Source organism: Guyanagaster necrorhizus (genome assembly GCF_019112545.1).
Source record: "Guyanagaster necrorhizus MCA 3950 unplaced genomic scaffold BT62scaffold_3, whole genome shotgun sequence".
Classification (NCBI taxonomy): domain Eukaryota; kingdom Fungi; phylum Basidiomycota; class Agaricomycetes; order Agaricales; family Physalacriaceae; genus Guyanagaster; species Guyanagaster necrorhizus.
Genome location: NW_025064882.1, coordinates 1,397,001 through 1,418,253, shown reverse-complemented (window position 1 = coordinate 1,418,253; position 21,253 = coordinate 1,397,001). Strand labels below are relative to the sequence as shown.

The window sequence follows — 21,253 nt, the reverse complement described above, 5'->3', positions numbered from 1 at the left end:
TGACGAATCGCGATGCCGGGAAGACGATCGTTGCGTTTCGTAGTCTGTAGAGATCCTGTCGCGACGGTACGATGGATAATAATCCTGTTCGTATGGCTGGTCACGGGCTTGCCATTGGCTATTATGGGACCCGTAGGTATCCCAAAGTTGCGGCCAGGACCGTCCGTATGAAGAATTGTGGTACTGTAGATATGGAACACCGTCATTCCATGAAGAGTATTCGAGGTGATTTGGGTCGACATGGTCGTAATAATCGTATCCTTGACCTTGATAAGTCATTGTATGGGAGGTCCGTGCGAAAGATGAGCGTGAAGACGGGACGCTGGGAAGCCCCTGCACAACGAGGAGCGACGTGCTGAATGGAGAAGGACAACGTGCATTCGCCATCTTTCCCATCAAACGTGATGCACTGGGAATGTTTTTTTCCAGCCGGCTCCTCCATTTGAACAGATTCCTGTTTTTCGCTCTGTTTATCATGCCCGGCAACCGAGCCGTTGAAGAGGTCTCAAGTGAGGTCGATACAGACGAGGGAGAAGAGTACACGACGACGCGAAAAGAATTATGGTCGTATTATCTCTACTACATAGGCAACAACGGGTTATCAGGATTCAACTTTGGTCCTTCGCAGTTCCAGAATCTTCTTTATCTAGCAGGTTACGACCCCAAGGACCCACCATTTGTGACGTCGTGCGAGAATACCTGCGTTTTGCCGTATCTCGGTCATGTTCGTGACAGTGCGCCCATTTTTTCATCAGACCTGGTTGTGCACTAATTTTGTTCTTAGTAAATTCCATTGTCTTATTAACGAATGGCATTAGCTTTGCTATTCAAGCCGCTCTTCTTCTATTTATTGGCGCCTGGGCAGACTATGGTCGCTGGAGGTAATTTGGTACTCAACTTCTATTTTGACGTTCAACCTTCTTATCTCCCCAGGCCCAACATCACCATATTCTTTACCCTTCTCGCCGTGGGCGTGTCTTTTGCATGGCTGGGAGTAGACGATCCATCCAAATGGCGCGCCGGTATAGTGTTGTATATTCTGGGATGCACGTCTTGGTTCATCTCTTAGTCAACATGCGTCTAACATATCTGAAGTGATAACTTATCAGGTGTGCATGATACTCAGAGTAGCGTTTTGTCTCTGTACTTAGGATTTTTACTTCAGTGTTCGCTGACATTTTGGACGGCTGCTTTTCCTGGGCTAGCTCGGGACCTTCCTGAGGTCAAAGGCTCGATGACAGAATTAACAGATGGTCAGAAAAGGTCAGTATCATGCCATTTTTATTCCCGTACCCTGACGTCGTTATAGTCAACGAGAACATGAGCTTTTGACCTCGCTGGCCAAAAACCGGATATCTAATATCTCATTTGCCGTATGCTCAGCTGGAGAGATTATAATATTAGCCGTTATGGTAGGGATCCTCAAAGGTTTGCGATCGGACGAAAGCACAGAGAACAACACAAAGGCATTCAGTGTTTTGATTGCATTTTCCGGAGGTGTCTGGTGTATGTCATCTTCCTATGTCAATGGGCTACTAGCCTGATCAACAGTGCTTTGTGCCTTGCCATGGTTTATTCTGGAAAAACGGCGTCCTGGTTTGCAGCTTCCTGCAGGAACCAGTCTTATGATAGTGGGTTTCACGCAAACCTACGTCGCCTTAAGAGAATGTCTCCGACTCAAGCAGACCTTCCTATATCTTATTTTTTATTTCCTCATGTGCGTCACTTACTTCCCTAATTGGTGTTGTCGTAGAATTACTTATTATCTAGGGGTGATGTCCTAAATACCACTGTGTTAGTAATTTCTCAATGCTTATCCTCACCGAGGGAGCTTAAAGATTTGAATAGTACGGTCATCGGTACCCTCCAGAACAGGTTTGTTCTCGTCTCCTTCTGATGCGAGCATCCTGACGCCTAGGGAATTTAGCGTGGTGGCGTACTCGACTTTTCAGCTGACTTTACTCCTCATTGTCGGCATTGTAGCGCAGGGCATGGGCATCTAGTGCGTCACCACTATAACTAGCCAGAGTCGAGCTCAATTTGGTCTAGTATTTTCTGGCTGGTACAAAAGCGCTATAGCATCAGCACGAAGGCTGTTAGTGGTTCTTGTTTCTATGTGTTGAGGCCGTCGACAGAGTATTAACCAGATGCTCTTGTTCAACGTATTTTGGATTATCGTTGGTTGCAATGTATCTCTTCTTAAGGCTTTCTCTCACGAACTTGTTAGGTCCTGACGATTTGGGGCCTTATCGGTGTTCACACGGACAAATTCGGGTTTAAACACGTCTGGGAAATATGGTTCGTGGTATCCGTTGTCTTCGTTAATATAATCATCGTTGTAACGAGTTCATAAAGGCTGTATCAAGCTTTCTATGGTCTTTTAGTGTGCCCTTGGTATGCATACAGCCAAACCATGATCAGCGAAGTGTCACCGCTTCCTCAAATGTAGGTTCTTCGCCGTCTCCCATCAAACGGGTACTAATATGGTCCATGTAAATGCAGGTTTCTGTTCTTTGCCCTGTTCTCCGTCGTAAGCGCTGATTACTTGAACAACATTCGTACTTCTACCTGCTGACCGTATGTCTTCAACAGGTGGGCAAAACCTCTGCATTCATTGGTCCCTTTGTGTCCTCTGCGATAATAACGGCTTCGAATAACAACGACAATATGCCTTTTGCTTTTCTGTTCGCACTGTGAGTGGATATGTCCTCGTCTGCATGGATCACCTCCTTAAAGATTGGGTCAGTGGTGTTTTCAGTACACTTTTTCTTTGGCTAGTGGACGTCGAGAAAAGTCGAGTTGAATGCGTCGAGTTCGTTCAAGCAGAGGCGAAACGCAAAGCATTTGAATTTTATGTTGCTTCGGCTACTGCAGAAAACAATGGCAAGGCTGAGGACAAGGTTAACATTTAGAGTCTCAGAGTACCTATACGTACATACATGAATACCGTGAAGAATGCGCCGGGCGTCCGCTACCGACACGGCTTACATGAGCAGCGTACTTCCGGACCAAATCGGAAAGTTTCCGTTCACGGTCCTGAACGCCAACGTTGCATATTCTCCGCTTACTGTCCTCTACACTCCAGGGCCGGAGATTGCTTGTGCACGGCATGCATCGTGTCAGACTTGCTTCTAGGTCCATATCGTCGACCGCTGGTCGAGGAGTTGTGCGAGTGTCCAGGAGGGTGAGTCCATCCTTGCTCTCAGTACGCCATTATATTGGTTGGATGCCGTTGGGTCAATGAGGGCAGTAGAATAGGGCCGCACAACGTTGTCGACGTGTCAGACAACCTATATGCTCCGTTTGAATGCTCCAGGACAACCATGCTGATTTGTGTTACAATTAGCGTCTTGCGACAGAGGCCTCTGAAGCCTCTACGGCAACACCGAAAAAGAAACCTCGGATTTTTAGGCGGATTTTCTGGGCAACGGCGACGCTGACCGGCACCTTTTACGTTGGCAGCACCTTCGCCTCTTTCAACAACCAGACATATTATAACTTCTTCAATGACCATGTCCCTCTTGGTCAATCCATGCTTGAATATGCCGAAACTCATCATTGGGACACCCTCACGGTCGCAACGGCAATAGAATATACCAAGGATGCCATCATTTCCGTTCAGCGTTTCGTTACCGATTCAATCAACGGTGCACCTAGCGCCATTGAAAACGCGAAGCATATAGCTGAACAGAAGGCTGGTGAAGCGCGGGAGGCGGCTGTCAAGACTTACGAATCGTCGAAGGAGCGGGCCAAGGCTGTTGCGTCGAACATTAAATCGGATGTACAGAAAGCAGAAGAAAAAATCACGGGAAAACAGGATGCTTTGGCCAAGCACCAGGAGCAACAGATCGCTGATGAACTCCTTCAGCTCGTTCACCAGGCTGAAGATGCGTTGGCGGGCAAGATACCGCCCTCTGCAGCCTCTGCCACCTCTGTTCCCGTCGATACAGCGAAAGCCCTAGAAACAACCCCAGAACAACCACCAGCCATCCCGACCCCTGAAAAGGTCGTTGATAACGTGTACACCGAACCCTTACCAGTTGGATTCGAACCACCTCCCGGCTTTCAACGTCCTACACCGCCTCCTACGAAAGAGGCACCTCCTCCTGAACCTCCCGCTGCACTTCCCCTCATCGCGCCATCAATTGCCGATGTATCCGACCCCATCGTCAAGCACCTGGCCTGTACCATCGATGACCTGGCTTCATATCTCAAGTCCAACCCCAATGCTGCATCTCAGATTACACCTGTGCTAGAAGCTGCCAAGGTCGACTTGTCTTCACTTGTGGAGCGGATAGAGACTGTGAAGGACGAAGAACGGAACGGACTGCAGGCAAAGATGGACGAACAGACTAGGGAGTATACAATCAAAATGATCGAGTTGGAGATGGAAGCTCAGGACAAGCTTGATACTCAAGAGGATGAGTTCCGGAAGGTCTTCGACCAGCACCAGGTTGAACTTACGCGCGCTTACCGGGAGAAATTAGACAATGAGCTCAAGACCCATCTCGAAATTATCAACGAGAGGTGAAATCAATTTTTGACCTTAGCGACGGGCTAACTTAATATCGGTAGACTCAAGGAAGAAGTTATTGCCCAAGGAATTGAGCTCCAACGTCGGTGGATTCGTGAAATTAAAGTCCGAGTCGAACAGGAGCGTGGCGGACGCCTTGCTAAACTCGACGAACTGTCCACGCAACTCAAGCGTTTGGAGCGCATTGCACTGGATAATTCAGTTTATTTAGACGAGAACATTCGGATACACGCTCTTTGGACTGCAGTGCGTGCGCTGTCATCATCAGCACTCTCATCTTCTGTACGAAAACCGTTCCGAGAGGAGCTCCGGATCCTCCGGCACGTCACTACCGCCCGCGAAGATCCAGTTACCTCTGTTGCTCTTGACACTCTTGAATCAACAGAAGTCCCTGACGTTGGCGTTGAGCCATTTGCTGACCTCGCGTCGTGGTTCACGACATCTGTAGCTCCCAAGGTGTCTAATGTTGCACTGGTGCCTGACCAAGATGCTGGATTGTTTTCGCATCTTGCCAGTCACTTCTTGTCGAGCTTCCGGTTCAAGAGGCATGGCTTGGTTCCCGGTAACGATGTCCTAAGTGTTTTGGCGAGGGCTGAGTACTATTTGAACGAAAAGGACCTCGATAGTGCTACGCGAGAGCTCAACCAGCTCAAAGGCACTGCTCATGTTCTGCTGTCTGATTGGTTGGAAGCTGCGCGGAGACGCCTAGAGGTGCAACAAGCGTTGGAGGTATATGATGCTTCTTTTGTCTGGGGTGAATCTTCTGAACCGGATTATTACAGGTGGTACAAACTCAGGCTACGTTAGCATCACTGTTACTTGTGTAATTGCAACACAATGGAAATAGTTGGGACGTAGATCATTAGACGTTCGCTATTTGGGGTGAACTCGTTCGGCCTGGCTGATGTGATGATAATGTAGCTGTGCCGTTCATGGCACATTCGCAGATGACTTGTGCTCTCCTCACGACAGTCTATATAGGAATAATTAGTTAACATCAGGTGCTTCGACTGGTACTATTCTCACCTGTAAAGTTTCTGTCGAAGGCTCATCGCCTGGTCCCTTGGTGACTTTCACCAAGCCCGGAAATATTGTGGCACCAACCTTGTCTATGTCCCCTCTTTCACTTTTCAAACATCTTTTCACGAGCTCAATCTGCCGTGGATAAAGCGTGCTTCCTAGTTCTGGGACAAAGGCGCGATAGAACGCGTCGCCCGACGATGTGTTGGATCCGTGCAGCATCCGGGAAAAATCGTATGCGGATTCAAGAATAGAAGTACCTCCTGCGGCGGGCAGGACACCTCCCAAGACCCTCATTAGCTTCGGGACTTGCTCATCCAAGATACTGAGGGACATATCAGGAGTACATGATTCGACTGCCGCAGAAAATGTCTGTCGTCGCCAAACACAAGCAACGGTTGGGTCACCTATAAATCATTAAATAATAGTAGTCCCAGAATTGATCAAGGCCGTACGAGCAAACAGATGTTCATGAATCCGTGCTAGCTGTATATTGGCGTCGCTTGAGTTGGTCACCATGAGACAATTGATTATACCCTCAGATATCGTCTCCGACATTGCATGACGCAGCAGGTACTGCACCTGCATGGACGTCCCTTTTATCTGGGCAGCGACATCGGGCCCATTCGGCACATCACTGAGAACTGCGCCACATATAACATCGAACGAGGCCGGTGGACTTCGTACGATTTCCGATGCCCATCGATTGATGAGTTTGTCCAATTGCGAAGCTGCATTCTACTGCCGAGTCGGTAGAAAGACCAGCAGACAGGATCAGGCGTACTTTGATAGAGAAATCATCGACAGAATTTCCTCCCTTTCCAGTTTGATCAACATTGAATCCTCCTTCAAGTAGTGCTATCCGTGCACGAAGCAGAGCTACTTGTTGCTCCTGTTCTTCCAGCTGAGCCCGCTGTTGCTCTACTTTTTCGTGAGCAATTCGCTTGGTTCCGATGAGTGCGCTGTATTTCCGGCGGAAGTAGATTTTCGTACAAAATTGGTCAATGCGTATCGATACTGCTCGCCAGAGACAACATCCTGAGGTACGCCTTGGTAAGGAGTTCCATTTTGCTGGTAGGACATGGTAACTGAAGTGCAAGACGGACTCTTGATTACTATCACTTGGCAGTCGTCTATAACAGGGTACTCTCATCCATCAGTTTCACGGGTTCCGCAGAAATTCAATGATCTCTATCTAAAGAATAAATTACAATACTAATCTATACAGCAGTAACTAGCCGTCGATAGCCTACGTCTTCTTTTTCTTCGCAGGCCTCTCCTCTACTTTGATCTTGGCTGACACCGACTTCTTGGACTTGGAAACTGACACCTCCTCGTTAGTGCGCTTCTAAAGACAACCGTTTAGAATTGTCAACAGACAGAAGAAAGACACGAACCTTGCCCTTCGAAGACGACGTGACCAAGTGAGGCATAGTCGTCTCAGCCTCTTTCTCGATCATGCCCAACAGTGTGTTGCATCTCCTCTGCAGCTCCTGAGGCGACCGACTCTTGAAGAACCAATCAAAGCGGAAGAGGGGGCTCTCCATGATATCCCTCTTGATCTTGTCGTACACGTCGTCCGTCTGTAAGCCATAGTGATGTAACCGAAGTAATAGATATCGATCTTCTTCTTCGGTATAAACTTTCCCTTTCGTCGTAGGGTAGTTGAGTTCTAATTCATGCATAGGGTACTTCACTGATTGTATCTTGTGCTGGAGTAGATAGGTATGCATGTCGCGTTTGTTTCGCTTAGCTTCGCCTTCTATAATGCGCACTTGAATTCTTGGGTACTCTGCATAAAGGTCGGCTTGAAACCAGTAACAACACATTTAGATGAGTACCTGCGAGCATTTTCCACTTCTTCTGGAAAACCTGGAAGTACTTCTTCACTTCTGCCGCAGTCTTGTCTTGAATATCAGATGCATATTCTTCCCAATCTGCATCCCTGATAATTCGTTGCATTAGGAGCTGCTGCAGACAACAAGTGAATAGTTACCATCCGTAGGTCTCCAAACCCTTTACGAACTGTTGGAAATCACGTCGACTCCAGTCAGGGAAACCTTGGTCTATGTATGAGTCCTTCAAAGCTATCTCAGCTTCGGTGAGAGGTTCAGCTATGTCACCTTCCATCAAAAACCTGTCTTTCTTGCGCAGCAGAAGTACATACCTGTCTCTATCAGATGTTGAGCTGCAAGTCTCTCTTCCTCCAACTTTTCTGGGGTATCATCGGGACCTTGGGTTTCACGAGGGGTGGCGGATATACCATTAATCCTCTGTTTATTTATTCATAAGGAAATTAACCAAAGCCATAATGTACGAACCTTGTGCACGGCAAGTTCGCGGTCCTGCAGTGCAGCCAATTGGGGAGGGAAGAACTGGAAGTCTTGGCTGGATCAACAAGTCAACAAAACTTCGCATCCGGGAGACTATAAACAAACATTGCAATCTGCTTGGGTGCACGAGGAATTTTGGCAGCCTTTTCTGGTTTAGAAGGTCCAGCGCGTAGCGTATCCTTGAAATAATTGTCCACAGAATAGTTTGACTTGCGCTCCCGTTTCGACAACGACAGCAAGCTCATTCCCAAGCTTTTCCGCTGTTATCGTGGATATTAGGTTCGAGCCAACCTATTACCCTTTTTAAATACTCACTCCGCTCCTGAAATCTTCACCTTCCCATTGCTGGACAGACGCTTCGGACTTGAAGTTGCTCAGATCTTCGAAATTAAGACCTTCGTATCTGCTGTTCAGCTCAACTGTCCGCTCTTCTCCGCGCTGTATAATGGCATCGATGTCTTCATTAATCAGTAGTCTGATGATGAAAAATGAACAGTCGTTAAGTCGCAAAACATATGGGCTTACTCATCCGCCGTTGAATTGATGATCTTCTCAGCACCGTGAGTAATCATTTCCAACAATTCATCCTTGTTAGCGGCTGAAAATTAAATGTTAAACGAGAAAGGAAACTCAAGTGCAGAAACATACGTTTTGTTTGCTGTGTTCGACCTTGCTGGATGACAAGCTGATCCAAACGCAGCTTTTGCGCTGCACGCTCTAGCATTCTTTCTTCCACGCTACCTTCCGTAATTAAACGGAAGACATACACCTGTTTCGTTTGACCGATCCGATGAGCACGATCCATGGCTTGGAGATCTGCCTGAGGGTTCCTAAAGCAGTTTTTGAGAAGTACGAAAAGGTAGGAAAGCATTTAGAGTTATACCAGTCACTGTCGTACAGGACAACAATGTCTGCTGTAGTCAAATTGATACCGAGACCCCCAGCACGAGTCGTAAGCAAAAACAAAAACTTGTCACTGCCTGGTTTGTTGTATTCGTCAATAGCGGCAATACGATCTTCGTGGGCAGTCCCTCCGTCGATTCGACAGTAATCTAAAACTGACAGTCAACATCATCGTGCAAGGGGCCTAAGTAGTACGAACTATACTGTCGGAAGTGACAATAATCTTCCAGAATGTCAAGGATACGACTCATCTGAGTGAAAATTAGTACCCGCGAGCCTTGGGCTTTCATGGACTTGAGAAGCTTGTCCAGGATGATCATCTTGCCACAATTATCGATCAGGTGCTCGTCAGTCGTGTAAGGCGGTCCAGGTTCCTGTAAAATCTGGTCAGTCACCCCTTAATCTTGTACGTGAGAACTTACAGCGCCATCGAATAGGTATGGATGACACGTTACTTTACGCAACTGAACAAAACTGCATGAGGGCGAGAGCGAGATAAAGAAATGGGGATGCCAACCTGCATCACCATATTCATGAGCCGAGTTTTCCCCTCCTTCTTACCAGTCAACCCTGTGAGGAAACTTAGCTTGTAATACGTGTGCAGTGACTTCATGATATTACCGTTTACAGCATCTATATCTTTCTCCAGCACGGATCTATACCACTTTCTTTGCATGTCCGTAAGACCGACGTAGATATTGATTTCTTTCTCTGAAGGGAAATCAGTTTTGTCAAAAGATACAAATACTTCTTAACGCACTCGGAAGAAGACTTTTCTCTACGTCAGCTTTCACTCGCCTTAGCAAGAACGGTCGTAAAATCTTGTGCAGTGCTTCCACCACCTTTTTGCTCTTCTCTGCTTCTGCTTCCGTCCCAATGGCATCCTTGTGCAGGAAACTGTCTAAGTCAGCGTAGTTGACAAAGATTTCCGGGCAAATGAAGTTCAGCAACGCAAACAACTCTTTCAGATTGTTTTGTAACGGCGTCCCTGTTATTAGGAGTCGTCCACGAGACATGAAAGAGCGCACAATCTGTGACAGAATGGAGTCCACGTTCTTAATCCTATGAGCCTCGTCGATAATAATATACTCGAACGAGAACTTTTTGAAAGCAGATCTCTCGATGAGACATATTTCATATGATGTAATGCAGACCTCAAAATCCTGAGGTATTAGACGCTCGGCGATGATATCCGTGCGTTCTTCTTTTGAACCAGTCAGAACAGCCACATTGAAGTCGGGTGACCACTTTTCGAATTCGCGGCACCAATTCTGTAGCGTGGACTTCGGGACGACGATGAGATGGGGGCCAGCGATGCCACAGTAATGTTTGAGGTATGAGAGAAAGGAAATGGTCTGGAGGGTTTTGCCGAGGCCCTGGGAGCAAGATGTGAGATATAAAGGAATGCTGGGAAATAAACCTACCATTTCGTCTGCAAGAATACCATTGAGACCGTTATGATGCAATGAGACCATCCAATTAAGACCCTGGAGCTGGTACGCGCGCATTGTCCCCGTTATGACTGTAGAAGGGTTAGCACCCTTTAGCAACATGGCAAAGAAGCGTACAGCTTGGAGATTCCTCGAAAACGAAAGGTTGATCGTTCCCATCAACGGCAGCCTCCCCATCTTTCAGCAACTCTTCATCTTCCTCTTTCTCCGACCGACGGTGCCGCGTGTTGTTGTTCCTAGGCTAGTATATGTTAAAGTCAGGTTGTAATGTTACGAGACGTACGCTGCTTTCTTTCGTCCGCGTCCTTTCGGTTTAGGCTGCGCATCCAACATAGCAGCATATTCTGGATCGCGCGCTTTCTGAGAAAATCATGAGTAATGTTTCTAAGCCGGAGGGAAACAGCCTGCCTTGATATCCACAAAATGTTTGAACAGGTCCGTTTGCCCCAGAAGGTAAGAGTACCGTTTTATCGAATCGGCTTGCTAGACGACGTGCTTCAATTGTGCGTATCGCGATGATCACTGAGGCCACGCACCTTAGCCTTATCCATTTCCTGGCGCTGGGCTTGCAGTTTGTCTTCTGCGTCTAGTCTCCGTTGCCTCCTTTCTTCTCGGTCGAGGGCGGATCGGCCTCTGCGTTTGGGCAACGGGTCCTTCGAACAAAAACATCAATTGGCGGTATCGCGTCACCACTGCATGTCACGCACTTCGACGGGATCAGGTTCACTGGCTAGCTCATCTTCTTCAAATTCGCTCTCTCCGCTCGGACCGTGACTAGCCTGTCGCTAGTGTTAAAAGCGTCCCCATAAGCCTATTGTCCGTCGTACCTGGCGGGAGACGATGTTGCTGGGAACAACATCACTAAGAATGTCGTCCTCTATGGGTGGCTCTGTGGTAAATGTCTGTCGTTGGAATTAGAATAAAGAACACAGCACGAAGGAGCATTGACGTACACTCATGATGGTCAACCGTGAAGAGACAGCCGTGTCATGCGTAACGTGACACTGTGCTTCGGATTACGGGCCGATTCTCAGTGTACATTGCAACACGATAGCCGGCACGACCTACCTTATCTTCAGAAAAGAACAGCCAAAAATTAAAGACTCCGGATTTATCATCTATATCGACTAAGTACACTATTTTTCCGGCCAGGTTTTCCTACGAGTGGAATGTACCTACATCTCTCGACGGTAGCTCAAATGCAAAAGCAGGGAATGAAACATTTGTGAAATGCGCATGAGAAAAGACGTTGATCCACCAGTTGTTATCGGGGATTTTTGGAACACCGACCTGGGACTTTCTGTACTTACGATGGTGACCACGACAACTCTCTTGACGACAAGGTTACGATACGAACACCGACAGCATTGTCATTATGAAGCTTGAATGATTCTCAGCCAATTCACTACATCAGTGACCGGTCGGCCGGTCGAAAGGAAAAGCTTTTTTAAATGATGCAGAAATCAGATGTGTACTACTTACTAGGCCGCTTGCCATTCTAATGATAGCAGCTCTATTGTCTTCGGCTGGATAACTTCAGCGTAAGCTCGCGGAAGGAGGGCGATTCTCATACGTATGTCTTATTGTCGCGTCTCTTCGCGGTGTGTCCAACCCTTGATGCACTCGGTTTATCCCCCTTATTGTTGTGGATGAATTCAACGTATTGTTCTCTAAGGTGATGCTGCACGTGACTTGGAATGGATGCATTTAGCAAGTTGAAAGCAGCATCCAAAAGTATGTTGTTCCTAAAAAGTTTCGTTGTTCCCGATTTTCTGGACCGTCGTCTTTTGGCGGGGCCTTACATACTGTCGACAATTAGCCTTTGTCCCAATCCGGTCACTGCCTTGTATCTGTTAGAATCCCGAAGGTATATATATCATGTGCAAAGTTTTCAAACCCCCCCCGCGCGCTCTTTATGGACGCTACGTCCCCTCCACGATATCGAAGGTATTCCAGGTCAGGTCCGGTACCTGCACCCAACACCGATCTCCCTCCTTATTCTCGCCATAATACTCCGGCCGGTGGTCGACTTACGCCTCGCGAACCGACAGAACATGTCTTTCAGATAATGAGCAACAAAGACAAGCCTTGGGCGACTCTAAAGGTGTTTAGCAGCGCTAAATCTGCAAAGTCATTGCCAACTTTCTATGAAAAAGAAACTATAAATGGCGTAGTTGAACTTGAGGTCGAGCGTGGAGATTCCATACAAGCTGTCAATGCAACGGTACGCGCAGAGTTTTCTGATCGATGTCTGCATATTTACTGAGGAGCCATCTTCAAGGTGACAGGTCGGGTTATAACCGGTGCTGGAATGGACGACGTGTGTTCCTTTCTGAACATTACCATTCCAGTCTGGACGAAGAACGGAAACAGTCGCTCGCCCTCACCGGCGTCCGAAAACAATAAGCTCTGTGGTCGGCATACATTCCCCTTCTCTATTGTCCTTCCTCGGACAGTTTCTTTGACGGTTCGGGAGCCAAAGACCTTTCGTTTACCTGAAACATTTCTCGAACGCCATACGCCCGCCACGGTACAGTATGATCTCATAATCACGATATCTCGAGGCAAGATGCGTTCGGATAGCCAGTAAGTCACGACAACTTATTGATGTTATTGTGCTTATGCTCCATGGTGATAGTATTAAGACAGCTTTCGGATATGTCCCAAGTTCACGACCAGATGCTCCGTCCGTTCTCCGGCAAGCATCGTACTCCGAAAACCTACCTCTCATGGGTCCTGACGTTGACCCTGAGGGGTGGAGAACCCACGACCCGGTTGTAATTCGAGGTATCATGTTCAAAACGCGTCCAGTTCAAATTGAATGCACAGTAAGTACCTTATATGTGCCTTCACACTGACATATAGCTCACATTTCAACTTCAGATCTCTTTCTCCAAACCCGTAAGTATTACAGTATATCCTCTGTTTGATATGGCGCTAACCCTAATGACTTTGCGATTGTAGTTATCTTATACTCGCGGCAGTGTGATACCCTGTATGATGAGATTGGAAGGATCTGATGAGTCTGCTCTCGATGCACTTTCGGCCCCCAGTTCCATAGCTGTTTCCCTTCGAAGACAAGTGAGATACTCTTCTAAGGGTTTGTCAAGCAAGCAGAAAGAGCAGTTTGAAGATGTCGGCATCGCTGTATGGTGGTCTACCGCCGGCAGCACCTCCCACCGGCGCTGTCTAGAAGGAGAGATCCGACTAGCGAAAGATTTAAAGGCGTCGTCCGATGTGGGACACTTCTGCATATCTGTGAGTCTCTATGCTGTCTTCGAAAGGTCGGCGCTGATACATTGCTTCAAAGTACCATATTGTACTCAATCCATTTGACGTAGCTGGATTTACACATCTCAAACCTGAGCCACTTGTCATGGATTCTGTTAGCATCATGACTATGCATGCGAAGGGCCCGCGCCCCCTGGCTTATTCTCCTCCCGCTTATGGCCCCATATCACGCCAAATGAACGACACCTTCTCAGTCATGCGCCAGATGACCCTCACTACCACCGTCATCGGCTAGGCGTTATGACAATCCTTATGATTTCACAGGTGGGTCGCTGGCCGACGTAAGTGCTGATGCATGCATCACACTTTTATCCACATGTTGAACTATGTACGTTGCGACAATTCGCGTTCCTACTTTATTACTACGTATATGATCTTGTAGCTTTGCAACTATTTTCCTAGCCAAAACGCGTTTCGATCAGGGACAGATCCTCATGCTATCTATTCTTCAAGATGCGTTTCCTTTCACGAGAAGAGGAGACAGCTTACTCCCTAGCTTGCTTGTGGCCATGGCCAATTGTGGAAAAACTAAATGCCGGTCGGTGACAACGGCAACAGCTCACATGGAAATATTCTAAAAGTCAGGATATACTCACAGTACGCATATGCAGATGGCCAGAACCATACTGTTGTAAGTCAGCGGTGAATGGTTTTGCGCGAATGTACACAGCAAACCTTCTCCAAAAAGAAAGCTCTCGCCTGCCGTCCGAGTCCGGACCCTTGTGAAGATCGCCAAACACGTGTCCATCCCGAGTCCTGGACCGCTGGCGAGCTCACTTAGTGTAAAAATGCGCGTAACGTTACATCAAATCTAGAGCGGCTCTCATTAGATAAGTGTTCAAGCTTATGCAGGGAAATACTATACTATGTAGAGCTGCCGCAGGTTACGAGTGCAAGTTTCTCGAACCGGAAGAACCTGATTGAATTCACGTATACTTTACTTGCTCTCCGACGCGGTTGAAGCGCCTATTTCATGAAGCTGAGGTAGCGCACGTGGTGTCCTCTTTCGAATCACTCCAGTCCGAAGCACCGAGAACGGTCACAGTACTGTAATTCTTTATGGACTCTTGCTTGCATCTCTACCTAGAGGATTACAGCTTTTAAGCTGGTATTGTTCAGAAACTGCACATGTTTCCTCCATCCTTCCAGATATCAATGGATGCATATTGTCCATTCGTGCGGTATTCACCACCTCTCACAAGACCAATACGAGACCTGTGCAACTAGTACACGTTTCTCCGCGGAGCATGTGGTCAAGTTTTATAGCATGTGCTGCACTTTCTTCTGTTACGCCGGAAGATCTAGGAATAGTCCAGGCAGAATAAAGACTACAGCCTTGGTGTTGAACTTCTCAACGCAGTGTTTTCCCCACTCGAACTGTAGTCTTGACCATGTCGAATCCCTCTGGTTATAGCCACCAATCAATTCCGGCGAATGCTCCATCTGAGCACTCGTTTTCACTAGAACGCCACGGCCGAAAGTGGGCATTCCTCTACGTCAAAAGTCGGTCAATAACCTCTTCTGCGCCTGTCTTCCATGATAATGCGACAATTTCTGGTCGAGTTGAAGTAGATTTGGCTAAACCTGAGACTTTCAAGGGGATATCCATCGCGGTACGTCACAGTGTTTTCTGAGAGAGAGAATCGATGGCCTTCACGGTTAGATCCACGCGGGAACTACGGCGGTCGGTCAAGAAGAAGCTGTTTTCTTGCAACTAAGTCAGGATTTGTGGTCTCCACCTAACAAATCATCAACTCAGTTGAACGGAAAACATTCATGGCCGTTCGAACTCACATTGCCATCCCAAGTCTCCGTAACTGAGTCGAAAACAAACGTGGGGACATACTTTCTACCTCCCAATTTTTCCGAGCGAGCAAGTCCTGTCTATATCGACTATAAATTCGTTGTGACATTTCGGAGGGGTAGGTTTAGGCCTGATCAAACGTCTGTCAACGTCCCCATCGAATTGAACTTGCTGAGATTGAAGTGATCGTAGGCTTTCGCCATACTTCGCTTACGTTCCTCTGCGTTTTCCCCAGCCGCCTTCGCCACTTCGACAGCTGGCCTTTAGAGAAGGTTCGCCGCTACCAGGTCCAAATGTTGATCCCGAAGGTTGGCAGACTTCAAAACCGATCAAACTATCTGGAGTTTTATTTAACACCAAAAGGATCGAAGCAGAATGTACAGTGCGTGTTTGTTCAAATGAGACCAAGAATTCTCACTTAGTGTCTATAGCTCTCCGTTGCAAAACCGGTACTGGGACTTCTTCTTTGTAGGGTATGATTCATCCTCATGCCGACCATAGCTCAGCTACGCAGTTCGATCACCGATCCCACTTGTGATAAAATTCGAATGCAACGATAGACAAGCACTCGACCTTCTGGCCAATCCAAAGGCAACGCGACTATTTCTTGTCCGATCGATTGCGACAGGCGCCAACGCTACCGATGAAGGTACTCCAAAGCGCAGCAATAATTTGTTTCTAGAGGGCGTAGGGAAGGCGGTTTTTTGGCCCTCATCGATTTCAGGTTCAACTGAAGGAACGAGGTCTCTGCAAGGAGAACTAAATCTCAAATCTTCGTTGAAACCTACTTTCGTATTCCCAAGACTTAGCATTGGTGTACGTGTCACGCCATGTTCGCTTTCGTGTCTGATCATAATACACAGTACTCATTGGATCTGCTTCCATTTGAACCGCCAGGTTTCAGTCCGTCGAACAAGGAAGGGACTATATTATTGTCCCAAAGGATAGAAATTGTCACCAGGCCAGCGCCTGGGGTAATAACGCGGTCTTATGCACCGCCAGGCTACGAGGGTCCCGATGGCGGAGACTATAACAGAGCGATTGCATTCTTGGAGAATGGTAATCAGCGCTTTTACCGCCACCATGGGCTTTGACGTACCATCATGACCATTCATACATGTCAGAAGAGTTTTCTTCTAAGATCGTCCACGGCCATCAACAATAATGACTCGAAATATTCGTCCCCCTTCGGAGTATCGGTTCCTAGTGCTCCTACTCCGGCTAAAAGATCGTGATCGTTTACGGGTATTTGTCAAGTAAATGAGTTGTGTCGTCGTCGGGCGACAAAGATGAAGCTTGTCTCTTCAAAGGAAGAACCGAGACGCTGCCAGGACTGATCATACTGCTCCGAGTCGGGTAGTGTCAGCCGTGAGAGTGTATGGGCTGGTAAGAAAAGTATAAACCAAATGGCGTAACAGCAGCTCGCAACTCGTATGCGACATTTTCGTATAGTGAGAAAGCAATAAGCCTGTGTTAGTCAGTGCATCGAGATCAATTAGAGCTGTTCGCGCTGCATCTAGAAAACCCGTCCTTAAACAAGACCCTCGTCGACATCGTGATTGTAAGCTTGATTAGGATTAACGTCGCAAGAAATAGCATCCAACGAACAAATTCCAAACACCCGAGACGGTTCGAAGCCCAAGATATCCAATTCTGAATTTCCCTGTTAACAGGCAGATCGCTGCAAATAATATGGGACAAATTTCGACTAGTGATGAATTCAGATACAAAGTCAGAAACATGCTGGACATTCCCCAAGCCAGCGGACGCACAAAGACGATCCCGTTCAATTCACCACTTAGATTCTTCTCAAATAGAGGACAAACCTATTTCTGGTTGAGACCCGGCCAAACTGTATAAGATCCATCCCACCCCAGGCAAATCAGTGGATACCATGATGTCCTTGCCGCTGGTGAGTGAACGGCTTAGGCTGCGGGCAATAATTCCAGTGCCAGAGCCCAACTCCACAATAGTACATGGCGACGAATCTTGACTTGCGAGGAAAGGGGGATCAAACTCCCACGTCCTTGGAGGATCTACACAGAGCAGCAATGCATAGGCCGCTTCCCTATGCGATCAACGCGGTCCCAAGTCAAATCCAATTTATATCGGTACCAGACTCTGCCCGCAATGCCGTATCGGGCTATCGCGTCGTGCTGGGTGTCCAAACCAAAGAGATCCTGGTCGCCTGGCTACGACTGCAGAACAAGCAAGTCCACGGAAGGCTTGATGTCGAGGTTCTGAGGAAAGTTGGATTCACCATGAAATTCATTGTTGTTCCTTGTTTGATCTGGGGGCGACCGGAAAGTTGTAAGTGTGCCATGTGATTCTTCTTTTACTCTGCACGAACCGGGGAATGTCAAAGCCGTAGAATGGTCACCGATTATTTAAACGGTTACAAAAGTTGGTCCCTCTTCCTTTTACCGTTCCTTGGTCCTCCTTATTTTTCATGTCTGTTCAGTCCAAGCCTGTAAAATTATCGCCCTTTGGCGCTGCACTAGCAGGAGCTCTAGGAGGATGCTTCAGTACGGCGTGAGTCTTGTATTGTATCACCGGGTGCAGCCGCTAACGCACCAGCAGCGTTGTATATCCTCTGGATGTGTAGGTTTTCGTGCTGCCTTGAGCCCTGAAGGTTCTCATCGTTCCCTCATAGGGCAAAGACACGTATACAGGCTCTACCCAAGGGCAAGTCCAAGGATGACCAGTCAATGATGGGCGTTCTGTTGCGGATACTGAAGACGGAGGGCGTACTAGGATTGTACAGAGGTTTTGCCGCAACGATGCTGAATACATTTTCTATGCGTGCGTGGTTCGCTTAACGTCATCGTTTCTAGCTGACATGCCCACAGAATATGCCTATTTCTTCTTCTACTCCATGGTTCGAACCTCATATTTGAACCGACTTACGAAAAGGCTCCCCAGGGGATCCAAAGTGCCTCAGATTGGCACCCTCATGGAGTTGGTGCTGGGTGCTGTCGCCGGTGCCCTTGCACAGATCTTCACCATTCCTGTTTCAGTCATCGCAACACGACAGCAAGTTGGTCGGACAAAGAGGCAAACCCCAACTTCATCGTCGACAGATTTGTCAGAGCTACCTGAAGACGACTCGTTCTTGGGTGTCGCTCGCGAGATTGTCGAAGAGGAAGGTATTGGTGGCCTGTGGCTAGGAATCAAACCTGGCTTGATCCTGACGGTCAATCCTGCCATCACCTATGGCGTTTTTGAACGAGTTAAGAGCTTCGTCGTTCTGGCCAAGGGTACGGCCTCCATGTCACCAGGATTGTCGTTTATTGTCGGCGCGCTCAGCAAGACCCTCGCAACTGTCGTACGTTTATCTCCTCTAATTATCTAATGGTCTTCTCATCCAATGCTTCTGCAGGTGACCTACCCTTATATCATGGCCAAGGTCCGGATACAAGCTCGGAGCGCAGATGTTGAAGATGCTGCGTTGAAGAACCACGAAATTCCTCATCGTCACGAGTTTCACCACAAGCAATACAAACATCCCGGCGCTATTGACATACTACTACGGGTATGGCAAACAGAAGGGTTCACTGGATGGTACCAGGTATGTCGTAGTTCAATTTTGTCCGCGACCCGACACCGACGAATGATGCTAGGGTATGCAAGCGCAGATTGTAAAGGCCGTATTATCTCAAGCGCTTCTTTTCATGTCAAAGGACCAGTTTGAGAAATACACCTTTGTGCTGATGCTGGTGTGGAACCGCATCACTGCTGCTATCTCAGATATCGCCTAATTTCTAGACTACTTTATTGTAACATATTGTATAATACACACCAGCCATTGACTGATACGACAGCTGGAGTTGATAAGCCCGCTAAGACGTGCACACTGAATCCTGATCAACTTGTGACCATCTTTGATAACAACCGCCATGGTTCTATAATTGATACATCATGTCTGCTCTGTCTTCATCGTCTCGCGTGAGGACGACGATCCCTACAACGCCGACAACATCACGAATCGCCAGCACACATGCCACTCAAGCCTCGCCGCACTATTCCACCACTCGACGGCACTCTTTATATGGTGTAGAAGACAGAGTTATCATTGATCCTGGCTCTCGGATATGGAAAGTAGGCTTCAGTGGGGAGGGAAGGCCTCGAGAAGTTCTTTATGCTGGTGGAAAGTCGGGCACGGCGCTCTGGGGACTTGAGCGCGCGGTAAATCCAGCAGACAAAGCAGAAGAGAACAAATTGTTATCCATCAATCTTGAACGGTGCCTGAGATCCGTTTTCCATGAGTACGTTCCATATTTGCCTCTTTCCTGTCGTTGTATTCAAGTTGTACAGCTCTCTGTTAACGGATCCAAAAGCACGAAAGGTCATACTGGTCGAACATCCCCTTCTCCCCCTGTACATCAAGGACGTCATTGCGCAGATTTTGTTCGACAATCTTCAGGTTCGGGTCCGCCTTACCTGATATTCAAGGTCGCTGAATATGTTGCGCAGGTTCCTTCAATTTCTTTTGCATCAAGCCATCTTCTTTCCCTCTTCACCGTAGGCCGTATTACAGGATTAGTTATCGACTGTGGCCATTTGGAGTCAGTAGCACTGCCGGTGAGTGGCTTTCTGTCAATATATGCAGTCTCTTTCATGATTTCAGAGTAGATTTTTGCCGCCAGGCCGATGTTCCCGCAACTTCGAACAACACCTTTAGCAGGTGCACGGTTATCATCGCACTTGCGTGCTCTCATACTCCTCTTTGGAACATATCTACCTCCGCCCACGACTCTGAGTGCCTCCATCAATATTCCTACATCCAGTCGTGCCACCCGTGTGCCTCAAGAGGTATTAACTAGTGCCGTCATCGAGGAGATAAAAACTCGATGCTGTTTTGTAGGAGAAGCTCTAGGGATGGCTGACGAGCTCCCGGAAGCCACTCCCGGGGGCGACCCGTCGTCAGATATCGACATTCCTCTCAGCGACACCACAGAATCCGACTTTTCTTTCACCGGCGGAAACAGCATGTCTTCACAAGTTGATTCAGATTTTTCTGTTGTTTCCACTTCCCGTACACCAATATCGGACGACGGGCCACGCAATGGAGAAAATTACTTGCAAGTTCTTGCATCAATGTACAAACAAAATTCCACCGCTACAGACTTGACGATGCGCGTTGTTCCACCCGTTTCGCAACAGACCGGCACTGGGCATGGCACTTTGGTGATACCCGGGTGGATTCGTGAGAGGACAGCCGAAATTCTCTTCGAAAGAGGTGACATGGATGAAAGTAGCGTTGCCGAAGCTATTTTGGATTCCCTTTTAAAGGCAACTTCTCCCCTCTATTTCGCTTTCTTTCATTCTGACCATTTACATTTATCTCAGGTAGCCGTTGACTTGCGAAAAACACTAGCATCGTCTATTCTGGTCGTGGGTGGCACGTCTATGCTCCCAGGGTTCATCCCAAGGCTATACAGTGAAATACTGCGTGCCCTTGCCCCACTACCACCATCAACCAGACAGCCTATTCGACCTGATAGGCCGTTACCGCCTCAGTATGACCGTTATGCAGCTTTGAGACCACTGACATCACATTTTGCCATTCTCAATAACCCTTCTCCTCAAACCGCCCAGATGTCGGCGCGAGCAAGATCGAATGCCGGCAAAGCACCCGCGTTCACACCTGCCACCATGGCTTGGGTTGGCGGATCTTTAGCTGGTTCGCTTAAGACCGGTGGGGTCGAACTAACCAGAGAAAAATGGGATGAGACTCGTTTGAGTGGTGATGACGGCATGAATGTGGATACTTCAATGACCGTGGGCCGCAACGGTATTCTTCCGGATTGGACACGAATACCGTTATCACAAGGTGCCCCACCGGCGTCTTTAGTAGCCCATGGTGCGACCCAAACATCGCCGTCTCAAACACGAGTCGGTGCGTGATACTATGATG

General features: G+C 47.8%; 8 protein-coding genes across 8 annotated transcripts; 6 read left to right on the top strand and 2 right to left on the bottom strand.

The window, feature by feature from the left end:
* The first annotated feature begins 394 nt into the window (after window positions 1-394).
* BT62DRAFT_942202 (MFS general substrate transporter) lies at window positions 395-2,988 on the top strand. The gene is made up of 17 exons (XM_043187821.1): window positions 395-734; window positions 785-881; window positions 934-1,046; window positions 1,096-1,109; window positions 1,166-1,263; window positions 1,310-1,506; window positions 1,552-1,717; window positions 1,771-1,794; window positions 1,849-1,875; window positions 1,928-2,002; window positions 2,050-2,095; window positions 2,148-2,177; window positions 2,228-2,298; window positions 2,356-2,445; window positions 2,503-2,530; window positions 2,593-2,693; window positions 2,747-2,988. Exons 1-17 carry the CDS (start codon window positions 416-418, stop codon window positions 2,910-2,912), a joined length of 1,662 nt encoding a protein of 553 aa, XP_043044841.1. The 5' UTR covers window positions 395-415; the 3' UTR covers window positions 2,913-2,988.
* Window positions 2,989-3,028: 40 nt separating this feature from the next.
* BT62DRAFT_927017 (uncharacterized protein) lies at window positions 3,029-5,507 on the top strand. The gene is made up of 4 exons (XM_043185164.1): window positions 3,029-3,184; window positions 3,347-4,527; window positions 4,576-5,263; window positions 5,317-5,507. The coding sequence occupies exons 1-4, from the start codon at window positions 3,110-3,112 to the stop codon at window positions 5,359-5,361; spliced, it is 1,989 nt and encodes a 662-aa protein (XP_043044840.1). The 5' UTR covers window positions 3,029-3,109; the 3' UTR covers window positions 5,362-5,507.
* On the bottom strand, window positions 5,397-6,696 carry BT62DRAFT_961125 (uncharacterized protein; the record flags this gene model as incomplete). Its single annotated transcript, XM_043188586.1, has 5 exons — window positions 6,548-6,696; window positions 6,339-6,497; window positions 6,010-6,292; window positions 5,561-5,961; window positions 5,397-5,507 (listed from the first exon to the last, which is right to left on the bottom strand). The coding sequence occupies exons 1-5, from the start codon at window positions 6,635-6,637 to the stop codon at window positions 5,397-5,399; spliced, it is 1,044 nt and encodes a 347-aa protein (XP_043044839.1). The 5' UTR covers window positions 6,638-6,696.
* Window positions 6,697-6,740: 44 nt separating this feature from the next.
* On the bottom strand, window positions 6,741-11,217 carry BT62DRAFT_961121 (uncharacterized protein). The gene is made up of 24 exons (XM_043188585.1): window positions 11,195-11,217; window positions 11,069-11,143; window positions 10,949-11,020; window positions 10,778-10,894; window positions 10,650-10,724; window positions 10,525-10,601; window positions 10,359-10,477; window positions 10,215-10,312; window positions 9,551-10,166; window positions 9,412-9,501; window positions 9,308-9,360; window positions 9,213-9,254; window positions 8,990-9,164; window positions 8,771-8,939; window positions 8,536-8,717; window positions 8,413-8,485; window positions 8,203-8,362; window positions 7,993-8,147; window positions 7,876-7,942; window positions 7,722-7,827; window positions 7,551-7,668; window positions 7,396-7,499; window positions 6,952-7,346; window positions 6,741-6,902 (listed from the first exon to the last, which is right to left on the bottom strand). The coding sequence occupies exons 1-24, from the start codon at window positions 11,198-11,200 to the stop codon at window positions 6,804-6,806; spliced, it is 3,243 nt and encodes a 1,080-aa protein (XP_043044838.1). The 5' UTR covers window positions 11,201-11,217; the 3' UTR covers window positions 6,741-6,803.
* A 996-nt stretch (window positions 11,218-12,213) lies between these two features.
* Window positions 12,214-14,027, top strand: BT62DRAFT_927015 (uncharacterized protein). Its single transcript, XM_043185163.1, has 6 exons — window positions 12,214-12,465; window positions 12,523-12,827; window positions 12,880-13,069; window positions 13,125-13,142; window positions 13,206-13,499; window positions 13,552-14,027. The coding sequence occupies exons 1-6, from the start codon at window positions 12,310-12,312 to the stop codon at window positions 13,765-13,767; spliced, it is 1,179 nt and encodes a 392-aa protein (XP_043044837.1). The 5' UTR covers window positions 12,214-12,309; the 3' UTR covers window positions 13,768-14,027.
* Window positions 14,028-14,923: 896 nt separating this feature from the next.
* Window positions 14,924-16,754, top strand: BT62DRAFT_1039187 (uncharacterized protein; the record flags this gene model as incomplete). Its single annotated transcript, XM_043178404.1, has 6 exons — window positions 14,924-15,145; window positions 15,196-15,476; window positions 15,529-15,718; window positions 15,768-15,785; window positions 15,838-16,152; window positions 16,200-16,754. 6 exons carry the CDS (start codon window positions 14,924-14,926, stop codon window positions 16,428-16,430), a joined length of 1,257 nt encoding a protein of 418 aa, XP_043044836.1. The 3' UTR covers window positions 16,431-16,754.
* A 972-nt stretch (window positions 16,755-17,726) lies between these two features.
* On the top strand, window positions 17,727-19,171 carry BT62DRAFT_942185 (adenine nucleotide transporter). The gene is made up of 6 exons (XM_043187820.1): window positions 17,727-17,868; window positions 17,917-17,937; window positions 17,990-18,138; window positions 18,186-18,661; window positions 18,716-18,904; window positions 18,957-19,171. Exons 1-6 carry the CDS (start codon window positions 17,786-17,788, stop codon window positions 19,092-19,094), a joined length of 1,056 nt encoding a protein of 351 aa, XP_043044835.1. The 5' UTR covers window positions 17,727-17,785; the 3' UTR covers window positions 19,095-19,171.
* Window positions 19,172-19,211: 40 nt separating this feature from the next.
* On the top strand, window positions 19,212-21,243 carry BT62DRAFT_961112 (actin-domain-containing protein; the record flags this gene model as incomplete). The annotated part of the gene is made up of 4 exons (XM_043188584.1): window positions 19,212-19,601; window positions 19,651-19,759; window positions 19,810-19,917; window positions 19,969-21,243. Exons 1-4 carry the CDS (start codon window positions 19,255-19,257, stop codon window positions 21,241-21,243), a joined length of 1,839 nt encoding a protein of 612 aa, XP_043044834.1. The 5' UTR covers window positions 19,212-19,254.
* Window positions 21,244-21,253: the final 10 nt, after the last annotated feature.

Coding starts and splice junctions, on each gene's coding strand:
- BT62DRAFT_927017 (XM_043185164.1), top strand. CDS start 3,110: ATGCATCGTGTCAGACTTGCTTCTAGGTCCATATCGTCGACCGCTGGT. Junction 3,185..3,346: donor TTGTGCGAGTGTCCAGGAGG/GTGAGTCCATCC, acceptor TGTTACAATTAG/CGTCTTGCGACAGAGGCCTC. Junction 4,528..4,575: donor CTCGAAATTATCAACGAGAG/GTGAAATCAATT, acceptor TAATATCGGTAG/ACTCAAGGAAGAAGTTATTG.
- BT62DRAFT_942202 (XM_043187821.1), top strand. CDS start 416: ATGTTTTTTTCCAGCCGGCTCCTCCATTTGAACAGATTCCTGTTTTTC. Junction 735..784: donor TCTCGGTCATGTTCGTGACA/GTGCGCCCATTT, acceptor TTTTGTTCTTAG/TAAATTCCATTGTCTTATTA. Junction 882..933: donor GCAGACTATGGTCGCTGGAG/GTAATTTGGTAC, acceptor TTATCTCCCCAG/GCCCAACATCACCATATTCT.
- BT62DRAFT_927015 (XM_043185163.1), top strand. CDS start 12,310: ATGAGCAACAAAGACAAGCCTTGGGCGACTCTAAAGGTGTTTAGCAGC. Junction 12,828..12,879: donor AAGATGCGTTCGGATAGCCA/GTAAGTCACGAC, acceptor CCATGGTGATAG/TATTAAGACAGCTTTCGGAT. Junction 13,500..13,551: donor TGGGACACTTCTGCATATCT/GTGAGTCTCTAT, acceptor ATTGCTTCAAAG/TACCATATTGTACTCAATCC.
- BT62DRAFT_961121 (XM_043188585.1), bottom strand. Junction 8,363..8,412: donor ATCAATTCAACGGCGGATGA/GTAAGCCCATAT, acceptor TTTCATCATCAG/ACTACTGATTAATGAAGACA. Junction 7,943..7,992: donor GCACCCAAGCAGATTGCAAT/GTTTGTTTATAG, acceptor TTGTTGATCCAG/CCAAGACTTCCAGTTCTTCC.
- BT62DRAFT_942185 (XM_043187820.1), top strand. CDS start 17,786: ATGTCTGTTCAGTCCAAGCCTGTAAAATTATCGCCCTTTGGCGCTGCA. Junction 17,938..17,989: donor GTTGTATATCCTCTGGATGT/GTAGGTTTTCGT, acceptor GTTCCCTCATAG/GGCAAAGACACGTATACAGG. Junction 18,905..18,956: donor GGTTCACTGGATGGTACCAG/GTATGTCGTAGT, acceptor GAATGATGCTAG/GGTATGCAAGCGCAGATTGT.